At 37.6% G+C, this 23,902-nt stretch overlaps 1 protein-coding gene across 1 annotated transcript in view; it reads left to right on the forward strand.

Annotated features, from left to right (window-relative positions):
* The window catches only part of ARHGAP42 (Rho GTPase activating protein 42), a 116,589-nt gene extending 94,160 nt beyond the window's left edge, over positions 1-22,429 (forward strand). Inside the window, exons 16-24 of the mRNA XM_009999413.1 lie at positions 1,639-1,697; positions 2,495-2,600; positions 6,929-7,088; positions 9,606-9,750; positions 12,702-13,082; positions 13,946-14,102; positions 15,739-15,801; positions 21,570-21,649; positions 21,876-22,429. Of these exons, the coding sequence (XP_009997715.1) occupies positions 1,639-1,697; positions 2,495-2,600; positions 6,929-7,088; positions 9,606-9,750; positions 12,702-13,082; positions 13,946-14,102; positions 15,739-15,801; positions 21,570-21,649; positions 21,876-21,964 (1,240 nt within the window). The 3' untranslated portion in view covers positions 21,965-22,429. The remainder of the gene's footprint in view (positions 1-1,638; positions 1,698-2,494; positions 2,601-6,928; positions 7,089-9,605; positions 9,751-12,701; positions 13,083-13,945; positions 14,103-15,738; positions 15,802-21,569; positions 21,650-21,875) is intronic.
* The last annotated feature ends 1,473 nt before the right edge of the window (positions 22,430-23,902 follow it).

Below are 23,902 nucleotides of genomic sequence, written 5' to 3' on the forward strand. Positions count from 1 at the left end.
GATTTCCTTAACTAGTCACCTAACAAAAGGCACAATCAGACATCCCTACTCACTCTCAAAAATATGCCTAGGACTTAGAGTGTGATGCTCAGGTGAATTTCATTGAAAATATTGGCTTTGGTCATAGAATCACAGATTCATAGAATGCCAGGTTGCAAGGGAGCTCAAGGATCATCTGATGCAACCTTTTTAGGTGTTACTATACTTTATATGAGATGGCTCAGCACCCTGTCAAGCTGAGACTTAATGCTATCCAATGCAAGAGAATCCACCACTTCCCTTGGGAGACTATTCCAATGCAGCCCAGCATCCTGTTGGCTTTCTTTGCTACTGTTCACTCCTGTTGAGCCTGTTACCCACCAAGACCCCCAGGTCCCTTTCCACAGGGCTGCTCTCCAGCCAGGTGGATCCCAGTCTGAACTGCACACCTGGGTTATGTGTTCCCAGGTGCAAGCCCTTACACTCCCCCCACTGAACTTCATTAGGTTCCTGCTAGCCCACTCATCCAGCCTGTCTAGGTCATCCTTGGAGGGTGTCTCTCTCTTCTGGAGTGTCAGCCTCTCCACTCTTCTTGGTATTGTCAGCAAACTTCATCAGGGTGGTCTTGATCGCAACATCCAGGTCACTTACGAAGGTGTTAAAAAGCCTTGTGGCCAATATGGATCCCTGGGGGACCCCACTTGTGACTGGTTGCCAGTTTGAGGAGGAACTATTTACCATACACTCTGGGTATGGACTGTCAGCCAGTTCCCCACCCACCACACAGACCATTTGTCAAGGCTGTAATGAGTCAGTTTCTCCTGGATGGGACTGTGGGGACCATATCAAAAGCCTTGGAGAAGTCCAGGTAGGTGATGTCCACTGCTCACCCTGTATCAAACTAGTGGGTTACTTTGTCATAGGAAGTGATCAGGTTTGTCAAGCACAATTCGCCCCTGGTTAATCCATGTTGGGGACGTGCTTCAGTTGTGACAGTCCCCAGGAGGATTTGCTCCATGACTTTCCCAGTGACTGAAGTGAGGCTAATGGGTCTATGTGGGAAACTGTTCTTCCCCACATAAGTCTAATTACTACCACAATTACCGTAGCTGGTTGAAGAGATTTATAACACATCTTCAAAAGCACAAATATTGAAAATACTGTATTTGTGAAATTAGCACGTCATGTAACAGTAACTGTGTGTTTGTGTCTGTAAGGCAATTCACAGTCTGCCTTTCAGAGGATGCTTCTTGTAGAATTTATCAGATCAGAATTTTAATCCCGGATTTCATTGTGTTTTCATCATTGGGCAAAAGGTTGCTTCTTCAGCCCACTGTCCCATGTTCTGCAGCTGCATTTATTCCTGTTCTACAGTATGGAAGCCAGAAAACAGTGAGTCTCTGTGCTCAGGTCAGTGCCAGTAGTATTTCCCTTACTAACCTACATGGTGATACCAGCTTCAACTCAAGGAAGATTTTTAGGCTACATATATGATTGAGTTGTATACTACTTGCACTGATCATTGAATAAGGTTTCCTACAACATACCAATATATATTATGCAGATGTTGAGTGCGATCATAATCACACCCATCAAACTTAAAAATATTTTCAGTAATGCGTTTGTTTAAATTTTCTTTTTAATATTGTTTACAACCAGGTGTCTTTCAGAACCACTGATGACTTTCAAGCTGCACAAAGATTTCATTGTTGCTGTCAGTAAGTAAAGGAATAAATACACTTTCATTAAACTAATACTATTTTAAACCCTTAATCTCTTCCATTATTATCCTTTTTTTCTCCTTGGTCTATTAGTCAGTAATCCAGCCATGGATCCGAGTTCTTCCATGTGACAGTATATGACAGCTCAGTGCCATATGAAAGCCCTCAAAATACAGAAGTCACAGTAGATGAAGCTGTTCAGTGGTTGCTTCTGACCTTTTTAGAGGTTCTGTGGGACTGCCCTCTGCATTAAATTTTAAGCCTTGATTTATGCTTGTTTGTTTGTTTTATATGGGTGGGTAAATCTTTGATAGCATTCATTTTTCTCATCCAAGGACCTTTATTTTCCATGCTTGCCTTGAGAAATTGGAGAGGGTGATAATTATCTCCTTTTCACAAATGGAGTAATTAGATACAGAGATAGTAAGTCTTTTCTAATTATTCCAGGTTAGAATTTGAAGCTATTTCCCTGTTTCCTCTTGCCTTGATAAGAATAAAAGACACTCGAGAATTTTAGATACTTTAAAAACAAAGAGGTAAAATCCTGGATTTCACTGAAGTGGCACATTGGGTCAGAATTGTCTCAAATTTTGTTGTTTCTGGTATCGGTGGTAACTGCTTACAGCAAGTTACTTGAAATACAGATTTCAGAATCTTGTAATAAATATAAACAAATTGTCCTTATCATATTAAAGGTTAATTGTGTTTGGCTCCTTGCAATGCATGCGTGTATTAACATATAGGCACTGGTGCTATCTATAGTCAAATGTTAATATGTGTTTTCTGTTTTATAGAGTCAGATGATCAGAACTACAGAGTTGAGGCAGTGCATGCACTTGTGCATAAGTTACCAGAGAAGAACAGAGAGATGCTGGACATCCTTATCAAGCACTTGGTCAAGTAATTATTTTTTATTTTTCTCTTTGGCATTATTGTAAGATGTAATTGTTTCTGCTTTAAATTTGTCAGTGTTGCTTAATCCATTCTCTGTGTTGAAACAATGCCACTTGAAATTACATTGACTTTCTAAAATGCTGTTCTCAACATAGCTGAAGAATACTCACCTTAGAAACAAAATAAAAAATAACACCATAAAGAGTCACCAAGATGACCAACTATGTTTATAAAATAAACTCACTCAATGTTTTCCTTCACATTGTTACTTACTACAGAAATTGGCACTAATTAAATTTAAGAAATGTCTAGAACTATGCTCAGCTTGGTAGGAAATGCTCTTTTTAATCTGACTCGAAGTCCCACACTTTTTCAAAAATGGAGAGTAGACTAATGTGATAATAATTGTCCATGTTTGATCTTACTTTTCTCTCTAAAAGCTCTGAAGTGTAGCATCCTTTGAAAACATGAATTTGAAGTATTATTATTTATATTTTTGATATCTATATAAATGTCCAAACACACTTTTGAATCTCCCTTGTCAGCTACTCTGACTATTAATTAAATATCAGATGGAAAAGATGTTACATTTCTTTGACATTTTTTATTGAGCTTTTGTCTTTCACTGAATTACACTTAGCATGTGCTGAGACAACAAAGACAAGTTTTTATTCTCTTCTATCTCTCTGTATCAGTAGCTATGACTATATAGCATTATTACATTGTAATTTTTCCTATTGCTGCATCAGACATCACTCGTGTAAGTTCTAGTAAATGTTCAGTCAGTTTTTGCTGGTATTTGCCATTTTTTAATACATATTATTCTTTCTGAATCAGGATGCTGTATACTTTTTAATACATTCACCAATGATCTGTGAATGTGAATAGTTGTTCATATAAGGCCCACATGACTGAAATATGTGGAAGGCATGAGAGATCCATATTGTTTTCATTCCATCCATTACATCCCAACAATTTTGCTTTTTTGATGACAGCTTGAGCTGCTGCCTGCATTAAACAGTCTACAGTGGAACCTATTGCAGTTTTGCTTCCTGTTATAAATGTGAGAACTCTGAAAATTTCTTTGATAGGAAATAATTTAGACCTAATAAGTTATTTTTAGCCCTTTTTGTGCTTAGCCCCTGGAGCACTGACATGTTAGGGAGCTGCTGTGAATGTGCTTCCATTGCAAAATCTGATTAGGGAGACATTGCATCTTATTACACACAGAGTAACACAGAGAACCAGGTGAAAGCAAGTTTCCTAGGTTTCCTTACAGAGTTGTTTGATTAGCTAAAAAAATACAGTTTCTACTGCTTTCTGACCCTCTAAAGAGTTTAACTGTTTAATGAGGGATTAAAAAGCTGCTAGTCTGGAAACCCCAAAATTAGAAATATGTATACACAGGAAATGATGTATTTCTACACAGAATTAGTTATAGGCAAACATTTCTTTCTTGACCTCTGTTCCTGGCCTTTTTATTCTCAATATTACCTTAGATGCATTTCCAGGGAAAAGCATGCTGGCAGTATCAGTTGTTCTCTTTAACTCTTTGCCTGTCACGCTTGATGCATCTCATTTCTGACAAATTTAATCTTACAGTTTTGTACTAAAAACTTTCAGTTCTTTTCTTCCCAGCATTCAATTCACCCCTTCTAATTTCTAATATAATTTTCCAGCTGTTGTTTATGCTAGCAATTCTAATGAGACTGAGTAAAATTAGTGCCTTGAGTGTATTAGTTGTCTTCCTTCCTCATCTTTTTCCTACCACTGTGTTGAGATTTTTCAAGGAACAAATGGAAGATAAAGTACCTAATTTTATATAAATGAGAAAATATGACAAAACCAACAACCTCCTGTTGCTTCATTCTTTTGTTTAAAATCCAATTTCAAAATGTGCATCCCTTCCCTGTATTTCTTTTAGCTGCTCAATTCTTTTATGTGTGCTTTTGTATCTAGCTGAAAACACTATGCTTTAACTATGCAATATAAAATAAGGATAATATTTTTTCTTGGTTTAGATCTTAAGGTCTTTATGTCTTTGCCTACCTTGAGATAGGTGTCACTGTGCAAAATTTATTATGAGCTACATGTTGTGGGATGTAGATCATACTAAAAACAAATAAAACCAGCAGATCCTAAAAAGCACCTTGCAGAAAGGTGGTACTGTACAAGTTTAAGCTCAGTCTGCTGCTTGGCAAACAGGGAAATTCAGTTATTTCAGATAGATAACAATTTTTTTTTTTGTTTTAAAGCTTCCTAGTCAAAGGAACCTAGTCAAATTGCCTGTCTGCTTAAATGAATAAACTATTCTTGGGTGTGAGACAGTAACACCACAGTCAGATAGTATCAAAACTCTACTGGTGATATATCAAAGGAAGAGTTTTTAAGGAAAAAGCAACTGCACGTTAATTAATGTCTTACAGCTACCTGAAATGCAGTTTTACCTCAGCCTGTATGTATTCAGTAGCCAAGCAACAGCAGGACTAGGTCAGGGGAAATTGTTTCTCAAAATGATCCATTCACAGGCCTGAGTTTTTTCTCTTTTGCAAGAAATTGCACCTTCAAAATGCTTTGTATAAAGTCCTTCCTGGTTACAATGTTATTAAATCACCATTCCTTTTATAACCAAGCTACCAAATTTGTAACCAGGGAAACCCAAGCACAGGACAAACACTAAGCTCTTCCTTGTGCTGTGAGACTATAATGTTTCTGTAAGAGACCTTAACAGTTATTGTGCAGCACAAAGCAGAGTAACATTGCAAAGAGATTCTTTTTAAAGGTTTTATTATCTAATGTAGAACCTAGAACTCATAGAATTCCATTTTCATCAGAATACTAGTGGACTTCCCAAACATGCCTGAGTCACCTAAGCCAAGCATAACATCTGTTACAAAGAAAATTAGATTAAGATAATTGGCTGAAAATGTGCTTTAACAAGGTAGTAATTTTCCATTATATGACTTCTAAATAACAGTATCTGCCACTACGTCTGTCTGAAATAAAATTCTGGAAAGTATTTTTTTGCATAACTTAAATGAAGCAACATAGGAAACATGTAAGAAGATAGGCATTTATTTTCCTGCAATATATAGTCATGTTGTCTCCCATACAAATCTCTTTCCCATATTTTTCCTATTTCTTGATGTAAATGGAGTGCTAAAAACATTCCTGTTCCAAATATGAAGGAGCATTATTTCATTATAAGGAATAAACCTGATTACTCAAGGCTGTCAGAGAAAACCAGAAAATTTTTCTCCTACTTGCTGGTCTTCCAGTTTTTTACAGATTTTACTCTTTCTTAATTTTTAAAGGTGTGTTATTTTATGTAGGAAACGTCTAAAAATGCTCAGTGTGACAATGGTAGCAGATAGCAGTGAGGAGAGAAAAATGTGAAATGCCTCAATAACTGATACTATTTGGTAGCAGATTCATTAAATATAAGCATTATGACAGTTATCAAACCTTTACTTGGCCTTTTATTTCTTAGACATGAGACAATAGGGCAGCTCTAACTGAGGAATCACTGATAGTTGTTTTGAAGGATTTATGATTATATGATTTTTTTATTTGTCAAATCATATTCATAAGAAGACAAAAGGGGCATTGAGGATTACTTATTGATGTTTTTCATTTTACTACCTGATAAATTATTGGAAAAACTGAAGTTTTTAAGTTATACATTAAGAAGAAAAATGAAAAAAAAGATACAGTAAGTGATAACAGAATATACAGAGCAAAAGATTAATATATTTTAAAGCCTGAATATGTCATTACGATCACCTAGTGTTATCTATACCACAGAAACACTTGTTCCATGGATATCATTGTTCTAGTGTTTTCAATGAATTATTAAATTGCAGTGTATGTGTTGTCAGTGACTACATTTCTTGCGTTTACATGAAAGCTAAGGTGTATGGTTGACCTCCATTATATCATAGTATTTTCAGACAATCTGACATCACATATTCAAGTTCCTGTATAATCAGTGAGGAGAGATACCTACCTAAGATTCCTAAATGTTAGTTTGTCTGGATCTCTCTATGGACACCTTCAAAGATAGCTGCTTTTCCCTGTCAATTAAATCAGAAACATACACACTCTAGGAAAACGTGCTCATTATCTATTAAATTACTGAAGGATGAGATCTATAGCAGAAATATAGTAATTGTACTGCACTGCATTTTTACTCTAATAAAGCTGAAAAAAGGTTTTTAAAGGGCAGGCATGGACTTAGGATCCTATTAAAGAAATAGTCTTTACAAGTTTTTTGCTTGTTGGTGTTGTAGTTTAGCACAACTATTTAATTGTATATTGTTTGTGTTCATTTAAAGGGTATCATTACACAGTCAGCAAAATCTAATGACTGTATCCAACCTTGGTGTTATCTTTGGACCAACTCTGATGAGAGCCCAAGAAGAAACTGTGGCTGCTATGATGAACATTAAGTTTCAGAATATCGTCGTTGAAATTCTGATAGAGCATTATGAAAAGGTAGAAGGACATTATCTGTTTTGTGATAAAGTAGAACTAAAGTCTTAATTTCATTACCATCTTGAAGATCTTACAAAGGAAACTAGCATTTGTAGAAGGTGATTGACAGGAAGAATGCCTTCCTTTCATTCCATGCTATGGATCTGGATTCCTAGCAAGTCTTGTGGCTGTGCAAGGTACAGATGCAAGGCTTAATCTATTGTGTTTTGAAGGAGTTGCCCTGAATCTTCAGTTGCTTTCTGAAGATTGCTGTCTTTCTTATATCTAGAAACAGAATGAAAAGGTCATTACTTTGCTCCCAGCTCCTCTGTCTCTCTCTTGCTAGCAGTGTATGAAGGTTTACTCTGGGTGAATGCATGGGTTCTCCCCTGAGAACATCACTTCAGACTTTCTGAGCACTGCTACCCTTTCGGAATTCATCAGTGGCTCAGTGGACACCTAGTCCCACCTAATGTCATGAAACCCCAACTATCCTTCAGTTCCTCTTTTCATGAACAACGTGAATATGGATCCCCAGCGCAACCCTCATTTCTGTGTGCTGTGTCAGTTTTCATGTGTGTAGTATTAGATCAAAAGTAAAAAAGAAAATTAAAAAAAAGGGAAAGGAAGAAAACAAAAGTATCTTAAATGAAGTATTATTCCTATTTACAAGTTTTAAGCCCATCGTGTCTTTGTGATTTAAAAACTCTTAAAAGTTCTTGAATAGTCTGGAACATAAAAACTTCTCTAGGTACTTCTGCTTTGGAGAAAGGCATGTCTGTGACTGCCTGGTTTGTTTTGTTTTCCCCAGAGACCAGTGACTGCAAAGATCCATCACAAACTATTTCCTGGAATATTTAATAAGACCTGCTTCAGGGCTTGAGAATGAAAATCCACGAAATCTTGAAACACTTACGTCCAGTCACTACCATTGCAGTTATCAGCTTCACTGAAAAGTCTTCTCAGATACTTTATTTTAAACCATTTTACTTCAGAACTCAGCAGAACAGCCAAGACCTCCTTCACTTGGTTGTCAAAATAAGTTTTATTTGTGGGATCTTTTGTTGATACATATCACCTTCTCTGATGACTACCGAAACAAAGCAAAAAACCTTTGGGTTTCTTCCATTTAATTTTACTCAGCTAAGGGGCAGTTCGTGGTCAGTACCAGGATCCCCTGCACTGATTGGGTAGTAAGTACTGACAGTACTGCTTGCTATCCTCAGTTATATTTCAAATACCTCCAATTGATATGATACAGATAGCCTCCTTGCCTGTAACTCCATAAAGTATTGCATTGTTTCCAACACTGAATTTCCCCTCCAGAAAATTACAAGCCCATTCAATACAAAGATGTTTACTTTCTTCCACTTGTTTGAGTGGCATGAAGGTATCTTTTCATTGTTCACTTCATTCTCCCCTGGGACTGCCCTATTGATAGGGGATCCAGAAATCCTCACAAAAGTTTATTTTGGCATTGCATGGACTTGACCCTCTCTACACTATGGAGATTGGACACTACTGATTCTTTCAGTAGCTTGACTGAATAGGCAGTCTTCATCTGCAAAATCTCTTCTCCACTCCACAGAGCTAATTCTACTTTTTTCCACAGAAAACTCAGAGTTTACAGTCTACACTGGGAGTAATAGATGAGAAAGGACATCTGAAAGAAAAGCATGCCGATTTTTTTTTTTTATTTTTGCTTTGGACATCCTCCAAGGCAATTATAATTTTTACTAGAGTATCCATGAGGGCTTTTAGGGTCTTTAAAGACCTCTGCTGCACATCTTGGATATTGTAGAACAGGTGATGCAAATGAAAGTCACCCAAAGTACTGAACTTTCTGTACTGTCCATGCTGTCAAGCTTGCCATGGTTATCAGCAAATAGTTCTTTAAAATCTCCTGTGTACCTGTGACAGATTTCCAGTAGTCAAATAACCCCCAAATTCTATTTTTTTCTGCAGTAATGAAGTCCAAAATTGACCAGTTTTAGCAGTGGTATGTAAAAGATTAAAATCAGGAGATGCTCCAAACATAAAGATGTTCTTCATCAAACTTTACACATTTGGCAAAACAAAGTGGTTTTCTGAAATTAAAAAATGGTTTGTAATAAGTTATGACTGTAAGAAATTTCTGTGACATACAAAAGCTTTCACAGGAACACAGAGAAAAAATTCAATCTTTTTATAATATTTTAAAAGATGTATTGTTCATGGACAAGTGTTAGTTGTAAGGACATATCATGTGTTACATAATTTAGACCATTGCACACTTAACAAAGGCTAGAAAAATATAACTATTTAAACAAATATTTTAATATAACTAGTATATACTTTAAGTACAAGTCATATTGTGTTTCTTGGATTGTAAAATGAGGTCAGAGCAAAGCTGTGAATTTATTCTTTTGTAATGTGTGAGACTATTACAGCATTAATTTCAGGTGCAGTGGTGAGGAAAACAAATGGATTAGTAATGGAAGTATTGGTAGAAGAGTATTGTTTATGTAATGTTTTTTCCCTGTTTTCTTAATCATACAGATATTTCACACTGCACCAGACCCCAATATTCCTCTTCCCCAACCTCAGTCTCGATCAGGTTCAAGAAGGACAAGAGCAATTTGTCTCTCCACAGGTTCACGTAAACCAAAAGGAAGATATACACCATGTCTAGCAGATCCTGACAGTAAGTTTGCCCTTGTTGATTCATTATCTTACTTTTTATGTCTTAATTTTCCTGAATAATATCCAGTAAGTATTTTATTCCAACAATTACAAATGTAACAGATGGAGTTTTGTCAGCTTCTTAACCTCTGTGAATCACAGCTGCTCTGGTGAGTGACTGCATTTCTGGCTGCTCTCAGGTGAGGCAGGATGTTCCATTTTAGGCAGGTCTTGTATTTCATACAGTGTTCAAAAATCTTTATGGACTTTATATTTTAATCTAAATGTAATCTGCTTTGAAACTCTAAGGAGTTTGTTATATGGAGCTTCTTATAAGATGATTGTTAATTTTGGGAAACCGTGAGTAGAAGCTTTCATCTCTTCCTGTAATAAATGTAATTTAGTCAATGTCAGCAGACCAAAACCATTACTTGGCTTTTCCCACCTACATATTTTGGGGAAAAACAGTATATTTATCATATGACTTAATGTTTAACAGTAGGGATTTATGTGTGTAATTAATTACTACTTAGAATGCTTATTCATTTTAATGTAAATATGCCTATTAAAAATGTTTCACTTCATTCATTTTCATCTAGTTGGCTATTACTTTTTTATTTACTGGCTGTACCAAACAGTAGGAAAGATTATGTTGTTAATAGTTTTTACTGCTGCAGCAGACTTCCAAAAGAACTTGTGTCCTTTGGTTGCTCAAGATTTATATGAAACTGGTACACTAAATTAATCCACACTTAAGGTACATCTGTTCCTGAGGATCTGTAGTAATTCTTAAGTCTGCAGTTTTCCATAGGTTTATATTACATGATTCCTACGAATGACAGTTTAATAATACTACATAAGAGCCTGTCTACATGTCAACTGCCAGTGGGAATGGTGTGGGATCCTGAGTAAGAAATTACAGGGGAACCATCAGTTTCATTCACCATATGAGAAACCATGCTAGTTTCAACTGTTTTTTTTCCACTGTGTAACTATCATGAATGGATGCCAGCATAAAAATATTTATTCAGATGGCTGTCTTATACTGGCAGTTGGATTGAAACTAGGCCTGACCCAGGGGCTCTCCACCTGTGCTTTGCTTATAGCTCAAGCTAAACACTTTCTATGCAAGTTCCAGTTAAGATCTCGCTTATATCTGGAAGGCTGAGAAAGGCAAAAGAGAGCCTTGGCTTCTGACAGTAGCAAATTCTGAAGTATTAGATGGTTTTAAGTCATAATGTAAAGGAAGCACAGACAATTATATTGCAGGAAATTAAGGCATTTGGTATGGAATGACAACATGAGATTTCAAATGAGGTTTCAAACAGTGGGGAATTATAGAAAATCTGACAAATTTAGGCTTCAGCCAGTCTTGCAGTTTTCAAGGGACTAATGCTCTGTGAAGAGAGACAAGATGGGGGACAATCTAATCTGGAATACCAGAATTCTGGCCAGAAATTAGCAGAATATTTCAGATTACTGTACCACTGGCACTACTCTTGGCAGATCTGCTATACAAGATACTGGTATTTGTGGACTTACCTGTAGTATTTTATGTGGTTGTGGTCACTTATTGCCAAGGTGTTAAAAAAATGGATAGACATGGTGCCTTGGGAGGTGGTTTAGTGGTCACAGGGTTGTAGGGCTGATGGTTGGGCTTGGTGATCTTTAAGATCTTTTCCAGCCTGTTATCACTGGATATCCTGCTCTCAGAGCCAGCTGTAGATCTCTTTTTTCTCCAAGCTCAGCATGTCCCACACTAAACTCCCCAGTTCTCAGGTACACATTGCAGGAGGGGAAGCAAACGGTTGGGTGGGTTGCTGAGACATCTCTTTAGTCCATCAACAGATGTTGTTTAACTCTCAGATGCCACAAGACAGACAACAGATATCCTGAGTGCCAGTCTATCACTTATCTCTTGGATTGTTTGAGACGAGCACTATACATTCTGAATGCCACACAACCTTAATGATTCTATGATTATATGATTCTATGAAACATGTAGATGGAAGCAGCTGTATCATGTTTGTATCTTAAAAGTACTGTGTGGTTGAAGAATATATATTCTTGTGAAATTTATGAATTACATCTCCTGGCTTTTGGGAACAAATCCTACTATAAACCGGTGTATGACGCACTGGACAGAATCCAGTCTTCAAGATAATTCAGCCCTCACTGTATTTATAAGCCAGGTCTTCCTCAGTTCTGCTGAGTGTTCCTTGCTTTATATCAATAGATAATTTTGTTAGGACATTCCCACTTTTTGTTGTAAAAGTTTATTGGAAAAAATAATAAGTGCAAAGATTGTTGTGTAGGTAGGTACATTTCTGTAATACCAATCTAATTAAAGAAAGCAATCAGATATTCAGGTTGTAAGGAATGAGTTGTCCTTCGGCAGGATAGATATTTTGTGATAGGTGTGACAATTCAGAAAGTAGGATATCTATTGATAGACTTAGGGCTTAGTGTTAGACTACAGAGATGCTCAGCACCTTGTTAACCAAAGTAAAATTTAATTCTTGTGCTTGCAGGCAATGCAGTCATGCATTTAATATAAATGTGACAAGTATCACATTCACCTTCTTATGGAAGTCCAACAAGATGCTCACCATAAAGATACTGCAGAATTGTAACTGTTCATATTCCTAAGCATATTTATATTGCAAGCAGTTCTTGGAAAATGCAAACTTTTATGCCACATACTTGAAACTGTAGAACATTATATTAACCAGCTCTAAAGAAATGTCCACAAATGCAGCTCTTCCAGGTTAGATATAAGAATATGTGTGAAATTCAGAGTAACTAAATAGATATGTTGTCTTAAGAATCACTGCCTCTGAAACCACAGATTAATTAATTTGATGGCGGGTAAGGTACAAGGCACTCAAGGTAGCATGAGAAAAATGCACATGATTAGAGAATGTAATTTTTTGTTTGTTTGTTTCCCTCTCCCCTCCTCTAACTCCTCCCTAGGTGACTCATACAGCAGTAGTCCAGACAGCACTCCCATGGGCAGCATTGAGTCTCTCTCTTCTCACTCCTCTGAGCAGAACAGCACCAGCAAATGTGTACCCTCACAGCCCAGAGAGAAGTCAGGAGGGATTCCATGGATTGCCTCGCCCCCTTCTTCTAATGGTCAGAAGAGTTCAGGCCTGTGGACTACAAGTCCAGAATCCTCATCAAAGGAGGATGCGACCAAAACAGATGTGGAGTCAGACTGCCAAAGTGTAGCTTCTGTCACTGGACCAGAGAATGCCTCTCCACCAACAGACCTGACCAAAAAGAGTTCTTACAGTCTGTCTGGGTTAAAAAGGTCTTCAGCTTCTTCCCTCAGATCAATTCCATCAGCTGAAGGTAATTTCCAAAGTCTTTTAGGACCTCAGTGTTTACTGTGAGATATTAGAAAATAAGAGCTGCATCTGAAACTTAATGTTATCCATTAATCTTTTATGGTTTTGATTTTTTTATTATCTTTGTGGCATGGTCTTTCAGTTTTCAAACTACTTCAGATGTTTTTCCATTGTCTATTAACTGCAGAGTTCACCCAGCTTAAAAACTGTCAGAGTTTCTCAGAATACAGAGTGCTCTGTCCTGCTGTGCCTCACCTAGACCACTGTAAGGAGGTTGCTGGTTTATAAGAGGAGTTGGTAGCTATGGTTTATCACAGTGTCAAAGGAGTGATTTTTTGCAACATGATTGATAATGATCAAAGCTAGCATTTACATTTAAAAAGCAGTAGGCTTAACATGTCTAATAAGTAACAGTTTTGTCACTCCATGTTTATATCCCTGGCTTTTGGGTGATTTTTTTGTTGGGTTTTTTGTGTTGTTTTTTTTTTAAGTTATGGATTTTATAGTCAATGCCTTTAGTTGTGATAGAACTGGTCAGATGGTATAAAAAGGCATGAAATCCCTGGCATGAAATTCATTCTGCCCTACTTGGGTTTTTTGTCATCCAGTCCTTCAGTTGCCATTTAAGTACAATGTAGTTTTTTTAGCCTTTGCAATTTAAATGTTATTTCTTCATTCTTGCTGTTGGTCCTTTTGTTCTGCCTTTTCTTTTCTATCTTAGTACATACTTTCTCTACCTATTTTGCTGCTTAAAAACAAACAAAACCCACACAACAATAACAAAAACTTTGCTTTGCATTTTACACTTGTTGTGAAACAACTTCAAATTAGCTCTAATATTCCCTATAACTTGGTTGCTTTCTGTAGGTAACAAAAGCTGCAGTGGATCTATACAGAGCTTATCTTCAACAGATAACAAAGATACACCAAAGACTCTACCAAACCCTGATTTGCCTCCCAAAATGTGCAGGAGATTAAGATTAGATACTGCATCAAGTAATGGCTATCAAAGACCAGGATCTGTGTAAGTTATCAAGACCCTTTGGAGATTAGTGTTGTTACATCGTCTTAGTAGATACAATTAGTGTTGTATGTCATCTACTATGAAGTGATCCAAGAGTGATCCAAGTCAATGAAAAATCATTACTTTATTTTAATATTTCTGTATTTTTGAATTATTTCTCTACCTTCATTGAAATTGGAAACAAAGGAGACATGGCACAAAGTCTGTTGAAGTCACTTTAAAGACACCCATTGACTTAATTAGACTGCAGAAAGGTCTATGACAGAGAAATGTATCTTTGGAAAGTTAGTAGTATTATTATCTCTGATTCCTCTGGAATTTAGTGTTTGAATCATAGAATCATAGAATCCTAGGGGTTGAAAAGGACCTCGAAAGATCATCTAGTCCAACCCCCCTGCCAGAGCAGGGTCACCTAGAGTACATCACACAGGAACGCATCCAGGTGGGTTTTGAATGTCTCCAGTGAAGGAGACTCCACAACCTCCCTGGGCAGTCTGTCCCAGTGCTCTGTCACTCTCACAGTAAAAAATTTTTTCCGGATATTCACCTTGAACCTCCTATGCTCCAATTTACACCGATTACCCCTTGTCCTATCACTGGTCATCACTGAGAAAAGCCTAACTCCATCTTCCTGACACTCACCCCTTACATATTTGTAAACATTGATGAGGTCACCCCTCAGTCTCCTTTTCTCCAAGCTAAAGAGACCCAGCTCCCTCAGCCTTTCCTCATAAGGGAGATGTTCCACTCCCTTCATCATCTTTGTAGCTCTGCGCTGGACACTTTCAAGCAGTTGAAGGAGCATAAATGCTGCTTACTCTCCATGCTGTTGTGTGAAGAAGATCTTCAGATTTTATTTACGTCCAAAATTGGAGAAAGGAAAAAAAAAAGCCTAAAACTTCTGCTCTGAAATTCCTTCAGTTGCTGCATGTTAAATAGTTGATATATTTGTGTGTTTCTAACAGTTGTTTTTGGGTTGGTTTTTTTTTTAGAGCGGGGTTGTGTTGAAAGGAGGATAGTTCTAAGTAATAGATTTATAATTTAGATTGTTGAAATCTGGGTTCACAGTGTTTCTCAGTGCTTTTAGCACAAATTGAGTGTCAGATCTTTGCTTTAGTCCTGACTTGGACCCAGCTTTCCTCTATCCCCATGAGCGAGTGATTTCCAGATCTGCAGAGCACTAGGAAGTTCCCCAAATACTGCATGACTTTATTCAGCCACTCCACTTTTTAAACTGGAACAGCAGTTATTTCTCAGACTGTTGTGTCTGCACAAAAAAAAATAAAATCCTGCAAAGCTCAGAGCTCTGTTGTGATAGCGACAGACTGGCAGTAAAAGCATTTCCAATATATCTATTGGCCATCCATTAATAGTATGTTAACAGGGTGTTGAGATACCCTTGCTGACTCAGCGAAGCCCTAGAGCATGTGGAAGTCAGGCCTCAATTAGGTTATCCTCTCAAGAATTCTGTTTAATAGGGAGTTGAATTCAGCTTTTGAATTTCCTGTTTCTCCAAGTTAATAACTAAAACAAGTTTTTGAAATGTGTCCATGTCTTCAGATGATTAAAAGTGAAGTTAGTTTGTGTGTTTTATTAATGGGCAAAAGTATAAAGGAAGGTCTTGCTTTATTTTCAGAGTGGCTGCAAGAGCCCAGTTGTTCGAAAGTACTGGTTCAATTAAACAGGTTTCTTCAGGACGGTAAGTGCTTCATAGTGTTTAGCAATTTGTAAAATCTTCTCTCTTATGCTGGCTTCAAAAACTGAAATAGAAGTGTTGGAGTTTTGTTCTGTGTATTTTGGATAGCATTTGGTATGCAAAATTTTTGTGGCTTATTAAACTCATTCTTACTCTAGAAGAAAACTAAATCTGTATAGAGAACACCAGCCTATCTGTCTGTTCTGTCTTCTGGGGGACTCATAGTGAGAGGTGCTCAGGGCAGTGATCTGCTTAAGGACACAGCTACAAGAGTAAATTAATAGGATTTAAATTAAGATGAACGTGCTGTACTTACTCCATACAGCTGTTTGGATATACATGCTTTCAGTAGAGTGCTAGTTTGTGGTAATTTGCTCATGTAGACAAGTCCTGAATACCAGCTGTTTTAGAAAGTTCAAGATGAACTTGACCAGAATTCCTCTGCTTCCCATCATACCTTCCATGCTTTCATATCTATCTGAAGAAACTGTTCCCCTTTTGTCTTGATAGTGTGTAGCAGGAATTATTTACATTTAATTTACAATTGCATGCATTTATGTAGTGGACTTGATTAATTCTTATAAGTTAAAATGTTCTGATAAGTGTTCATCTAGGAAGCAGTATCTTTCATATATTACTAACCAGTCAACTTTTAGTAGGCTGAGGCAAATAACCAAATAAATGGATGTGGGAAAAAGTCTTCTAAAGTCTCTCTTGTAAGTGTCCCTGCATTTTGAGACAGAACATACCTTTTTGTGCATCCTTTACTCACTGGTGCCAGGAACTGTCAAGCTTACTGGAACTATCAAGTGATAGGAAAAAACCAAAAATGTTAATCCATTAATCCAAATAGTAAACTGAAGTAGCACAGCTGTAAACAAAGATGCCAACGTGTGCTGAGGTGTGCAGCAGTAGAAAATGGCTGTCCTCTCTGCCAGATCAGCAGGGGTGAGAAAAAGAAAGCTGACCTGCAAAGGCCCGTTGATTTATTCAAGGGAAGCAGCTTGCATGAATCAAGGCTGTTCTTGCCTTGTGTTACATTTAAACTGTAAGGAGACCAAAAAAGAAGGTGACAGGGAGGAAGGAGAGATGGAAACAGCAGGGTATTAATTTAAGGAAGAAAAGTATAATTTAAGAGACTGGAATGTTCTTAAACTGGTGCCCTAAGCAGAGTGTGTGGACTGCTTCACCAGTCCTGCATCATTTCAGCTCCACCACTGCTCCTGCTTTTATTTTGTATTGGTCCTTTCTTGTAAACTCTCCCTGTTGTTCCCTCAGAGCCTATGCCACATGTATCTGTATATGAAAATCATGTAAGAAGCAAAAATCTGACAAAGGAAAAATGTAGCAGTTTGATAATGGATATGAAGAGCAGATAACAAAGCCAAAAATGTTGAAAGACTTAATAGCTACTCCAGCCTTCCTAAGAAGCAGAAGAGCAACAGTAACAAGGAGGAAGGAAAACGAGAAGTCAGCAGGCAATATGAGGAAGAAATAAGAAGTAGCTCAAGCTGTTCTCATAGTGCTGCTCAAGTCTGAACAAGATTTTTGCAATCCAGAGACAGTTTTTATTTACCTCTCATGCATGTTATGAGCCTGAAGGCTGATTAAAAAATTTAAGATAGTCTTTTTTTTGCTCTCAAGTATCTAGAAATGGTAGAAATCACATCTTGATCCACCAAGCCGAAAGGTCTTCTGAGTTCAAAATTCTAATAACTAATGAATATATGCAGCACAGACTATGAAACAGAGAAACTATTTTTAAGTTGTCTGATTTGATACCAGAATTATCGAAGTCAAGATACTGCCTAACTCTGTGCAGGGGTAGTTTACCCTGCTAAAAATAGCTAGCTTTGGAATGTTAAGCTACTTCTTACCTATGTATCACTGTATCTAAGTAGCTTCATTCTTGCTTGAAGCATCTGTTGCATGTTGTGGTCATTGGTACAGTAGACAGATCAAAATTACCTGTATGGCTTTGCAGTCTCACTTTGTCCTCTGTATTCCAGCAGATAATTTTGTACTCTGCTTTACCACCACAGTGGCCTGCTCATATTTAATTTCTTCTTCCAAGTAGCTTTTGCAGCCCTGCTTTCTGACTTTGTATAATGTGGTTTCTCCAATATGAGTGAGTGTGTGTGTCCCTTTTTTTTTTTTTTTTTTTTTTTTTGATGCTGGGACAATTTTTGACCTGGCTGTTTTCTCTCCTTGTATACATGAGTACATGCCCCCACAGCCCTAAAAGACTGAACAGATTTCTTCTAGGCAAAAAGAGAATGAGAAGTATACATTTTAGGTTTGGACAGGGAAGACCTGTGCTCTCTTTTTCTGATTCCAGAAGTACTTTGACTTCTCAGTCTTGCCATACCTTCCCACCCGACTAGAAGTTCATTAATGATCAGTCTTCCACACTGTGTACTGTGTACACTGAGACCAGTCCTTGTTGCCAATCTGCTATGCACTTGAAAGAGTCAAAGGAATTTTCTTACTGCTTTCACAAATATTGCAGCTGTCCAACGGTCTTAGTAATGCCTGAGATCTCTTTATTGCAGTTTCTGTGCAAAAATGCACCAACATGTAATCCCTGACTCTGTGTTTTCTTGACTTTGATTTAGAGGTACACATAAAGTCAATATGTTTATCACATAAAGTGTGAAACTGCATCATAAGAAGGACCTGGCTGTTTTCTCTCCTTGTATACATGAGTACATGCCCCCACAGCCCTAAAAGACTGAACAGATTTCTTCTAGGCAAAAAGAGAATGAGAAGTATACATTTTAGGTTTGGACAGGGAAGACCTGTGCTCTCTTTTTCTGATTCCAGAAGTACTTTGACTTCTCAGTCTTGCCATACCTTCCCACCCGACTAGAAGTTCATTAATGATCAGTCTTCCACACTGTGTACTGTGTACACTGAGACCAGTCCTTGTTGCCAATCTGCTATGCACTTGAAAGAGTCAAAGGAATTTTCTTACTGCTTTCACAAATATTGCAGCTGTCCAACGGTCTTAGTAATGCCTGAGATCTCTTTATTGCAGTTTCTGTGCAAAAATGCACCAACATGTAATCCCTGACTCTGTGTTTTCTTGACTTTGATTTAGAGGTACACATAAAGTCAATATGTTTATCACATAAAGTGTGAAACTGCATCATAAGAAGTACTTTCATTAGAAAAGAATACCTAGAAAAATATGAACAAGGAGGTGGTGACAGCAAAGAGCTCTGACTTGGCAGCAGGATCTCTAGGTTCTGGGCTGGGACTTAGAGTAGGCTGACATTCTGAAGCCCTGTAGACCACTGTTCCTCTCCCAGCCCTATGATTAAATATCCTTTCCCAGGCATTCTTCTGTTTTTATTTTTGTTATATATTTTGCATTTCCTTAAACACCTGCATGCCTCACCCAGTCTATACCAATATTTCTTACTCATTCAAGCTTGGGTTTAAGTCTGCTATACCCAGGAGTCATAAACTTTTCTTCTTCCTGCAGGATAATATTAACTTATTAGTCATCTGAGATTCATTTATTTTCCTTCATTCATTACTCTTCTGGCTTCTGTCTTTGTCTTGCTAGACTGAAAATTAATTAGGCCTCAGGTGTTGTTGACTGTGTGTAGACAAGCAAAATAGTTTATGATCTGATGAGTACTGCCCATTTGACTACTAGTATAAGTTCATCATTATGGGCTCAAAACAAATGTAATTAAAAGTAGGAAAAGGGAAAATGCATTTTTTTCTCATCTGGAGTCTATCCCGTAAAGTAGGAACTTCTGCTGTAGATGGGAAGTTCTTTGTAACAGTAGGGACTAAGGAGTTGTCTTGGAAAAATACTGAACAGAGCAGTGTGCACCAGCCAGAAAACAAGTTGACATTTAAGCAGGCAAACAGGAGTCCAGTGCTTATGTTGTTCTTGTTAGCAGTGGGCATATATCCCAAACAGAGTACTGAGAGTTAGAAATGTTTTCAGCATCCTGAAAATAAGGTGCTCTTGAATATCAAAGGCACTCAGAATTCTTAATCTCTTCTGAATGTCTTCAGCCCTAGAGTCTAACCCCTGATGAGTCAGTTGTTCACTAAGATGAAGGCAAAGTTTGCCACTTGGTCTAATGATAAACCGGCTTCAGAGCTTTTTCTTCAGAGAGAGAAATAATTTCTGGAAAGCTCACACATACAAACTTAGGAATATGTTCTTCCACTCATATCCTTTTAGAGATTCAGATAAATGATGGTGTGCTAGTACTACTTGGCACTAGGTATGAGACCAGAGTAGAGGGAAGCTGTCTGCTCCCATTAGGAAGTCTGTCTCTGCTTAACCTCACCAGTGCATTGACTTTTTAAGCTAATGCTTATGATGTAGCACTGTTATTAATCTAACTTGCAACTTTGTTTTCTCAGTATTTGGGGAGGAAAGTAAAAATATGTTACTTGCAGATAGACCCTCTCAAGAAGTATGCTAGAAATTTTAAACTTCACCACAAATCGCATACTGGGTCATTGAGATAGATCCTGGCTGGAAAAAAAACTGAATCAGTAATGCCCCATCACATACAACAGTGAAATAATTAACAAGTTCATCTTCATTTGGTATAATGTGAGTTTCTAGTAAGTATAAAGAAACTCAGAAAAACTGATAGATCATATAAAAATTGCCTTGATTATATAAATTAAGACAAAGGTGTTAGGTAAAGCACAGGAATCTAGAAATAATTTGTAATTTCCATCATCGTGTTCAATCTTTCATTTAATTTTTGTGGAGTCATAGTATTAGAAGCCATATCAAGAGGTGACTTAATCCATCCTCCTTCTCTGGGATAGAATCATGATGTATCCAACTGAGGGTTTTGCAGATACCTGTGTAGTGGCTTTTAAAATTTGTTTTGAGTTTCTTAAATTAATTTTTAGTAATATGAATTCTTCAATTCAGGGATTCTTCAATTCTTGGCAGTTCCAGTCCTTCACTAGTCCAACTGATAGAGGGGTTTACCAGTTGCAGATTAAGATACATGAACTGAGCTGTATGCCTGTAGGTTTCTTCATGCCAGGTATTATTTGAGGAAGCATTTCATTGAAGGTGTTGCTGCAGGCATTGGAACCTGGTGAGCCATTTGTTGCACTCTCAAGTAGGCGTCTACCATGGCAGAAGCCAGACCTGGAGGGTCTGTGGAGCTTGGCATGTAGGTTTTTTATAGACATCTAAATTTAGGTGGCTGAAGCTGACACCCACCCCAGACACCTGATTTGAATCTCCCTTGCTGCAATTTTAACCTATTTAAGTCCTTTTCCCAGTCATCCTGGAGAACAAATGTATCCTTTTTTTGGGGTGCATATTTACCTTCTATGTATTGTTTTCTCCTGTAGACTGATCAACTGCATTTTCTTACAGTTCATGCTTTTAGTCCTTTAATGATCATTTTTTAATTTTCTCGAGGCAGTCCATCATGTGTGTCAAGCAATATGCTCAATTCAGTAGTCATTTAAATAAAAAATTCAATTAGAATGAAAGAATCCTTTTCAAAGTTATAAATTATATACTTCTTTAAACTTCTAAGTAAGATGTTGGTCTCTTTTCTGCAATGACATGCTTGTTAACTCCAGTAAGCTTGAAGTTATTGTCTGCTATAATTCTACTCCTCTGAACTACGGTGTTACTACTCATTACTATCCTGTATTTGTGCAATTGATTGTTCCTATTCTTCCCAGGCTTTAATTTCATTTCTTTATATGTTTTTCTTTGTTACCTCCTTCATTGCAAGCCTGTATTTTTTTCCTTTCAGACAAGCAAAAGCCATGTATTCTTGTAAGGCTGAGCATAGTCACGAGCTGTCTTTCCCACAGGGAGCAATATTTTCCAATGGTAAGATATGCTTTACATTCTCTTTTTAACATTAAAAAAAATATTAAAAACCTGATCTATATCCACAAAATAACAGAGAGCAATTCCATTTTCAACACTCATTTTTTGCATGGATTTTTCAGTTGCTCTTGAATCAATACTGTCTAAATAAGTATATAAACCATATGTAGGATTTTTTAATAGCTTTAAGTTATTGTAAATATGTTTTGTTTGGTTTCTTTTGCAGTATATCCATCAGTGGAACCAGGCTGGTTAAAAGCAACTTACGAAGGCAAAACAGGACTCGTTCCTGAGAATTATGTTGTCTTCCTCTAGTAATCTTTAGTGGACAGCAATATCTTCATGGTATCCATGGTAACAAATAGTAAGCACTGTGATTTTTATCTGACACAGATATGGGATCAGCCCGTTAGTAGATTTCCTCCAGAGACTGCAGCTGCAGGTGATGCAGCTCCCTATCAACGGAACAGAATGTAATGAAACAGTTAACAGTTCCTGTGCTGAAGACGGTACTCTGTTTAAATAACTTCCATTGTTTGCAAAAGGTTGTTCTGTTCTTCTTTTATGGGTAAGGAACACTACAGCAATAAAATCAAAAAGTTACCCTTTAGCTGCAGACCTTCAGGTCCTAGGATTTGGCTCACAGAAGTGTGAAATTTAGAAGTGTTGCACTCGATATTTCTTGCAATCTATAGTTTTTAATATAAAAAAAAATTGTTTTTCATAATATAAGTAATGTTTCTATTGTCATCTGAATTCTCCCTTAGAAAAACTGGTTCTAATAATTTCAAGTAAGAAACGAGTTTTCCATCAATCATAAGTTTGAACTCCTGTCAGTCACTGAGATTACAGTATGTTACCAAATCTATGTAACTGATAATGCAATCAGTTTCTACACTGCCTGAGCATCAAGCAGTCATTCAAAATGTGCTGTCATAGAATCATAGGATGGTTTGAGTTGGAAGAGACCGTGAAGGTCATCTAGATCCAATCCCCGGTATTGGCAGGAACACCTACCACTAGAACAGGTTGCTCCAAGCCCCATCCAGTCTTGCCTTGAACACTTCCAGGGAGGGAGCATCCACAACTTCTCTAGACAACTTCTTCTGGACAACTTCTTACACTAGCGGCTTTCCTCCTAATGTCTAACCTAAATCTCCCCTCTTCCAGTTTTAATCCGTTACCCTCATCCTCTCACTACAAGCCCTTGTAAAAAGTTTCTCCCCATCTTTCCTGTAGGCCCCCTTCAGGCACTGGAAGGCCTGAAGCCTTCTCTTCTGCAGCCTGAACATCCCCAACTCTCAGCCTGTCCTCATAGCAGAGGTGCTCCAGCCCTTAATCACCCTTTTTGTGGTCTTCCTCTGGACTTCCTCCAGGAGCTCAATGTTCTTCTTATGTTGGGGGCTTCAGAACTGGACACAGTACTCCAGGTGGGGTTTCACAAGAGCTGAGTAAAGGACCCTTGACCTGCTGGCCACTCACATTGCTGGCTCATGTTGAGCTTCTCAACCACCATCACCTCTTAAGTCCTTCTCCTTCAGACTGTTTTCAATCCATTTTCCACCCAGCCTGTATTGGTGCTTGGGATTGCCCTGACCCAGGCGCAGGACCTTGCTTTTGGCCTTGACTGAACTTCATGCAGTTTGCACAGGCCCACCTCTCAAGCCTGTCAAGGTCCCTCTAGATGGCATCCCTTCCCTCAGTGTGTCAACCTCACCTCTCAGTTTGGTGTCATCAGCAAACTTCCTGAGGGTGAACTCAGTGCCACTGTCCATGTCGCCAATAAAAGTGTTCAACAGTACGTTTCATTCAAATACTTCTGAGATTTATTTCCTCCTTTCTGTATCAGTATAGATACTATTAACAACTTTTATTTCTGTGATACTCATCATCAGGACAAGATTCTCAGTGTATCTCACAACAACATCTGTAGAAAACAAGGAAATGCTGAACCTGGAATGACTGGAAGTTACGTGAAACAAGCAGTGAAAAACAGCAGTGTGTTATGAAACCTGAGATGAATTGTAACTGAGTCCTTTTCCAACTTTTTTCATCACAGATAATACAAATGGCCTGTGAGGCAGCTGATTTTATAAGCTATGAGTGCTGAAATCTCCTTGTAGAAATAGAAGTGTTTAGTATTAGTTCTCCTGACATCTTCTGAGCTATTTGACAAAGATTTCTCCCCTTCCACAGAATAAAAAAAAACTTATTTCCAGAGATTTGCTAAAGACCCATTGATTGTTCCTGCTA

This window comes from Chaetura pelagica, unplaced genomic scaffold (genome assembly GCF_000747805.2).
Source record: "Chaetura pelagica isolate M959 unplaced genomic scaffold, ChaPel_1.0 scaffold85, whole genome shotgun sequence".
NCBI classification, from domain to species: Eukaryota; Metazoa; Chordata; class Aves; order Apodiformes; family Apodidae; genus Chaetura; species Chaetura pelagica.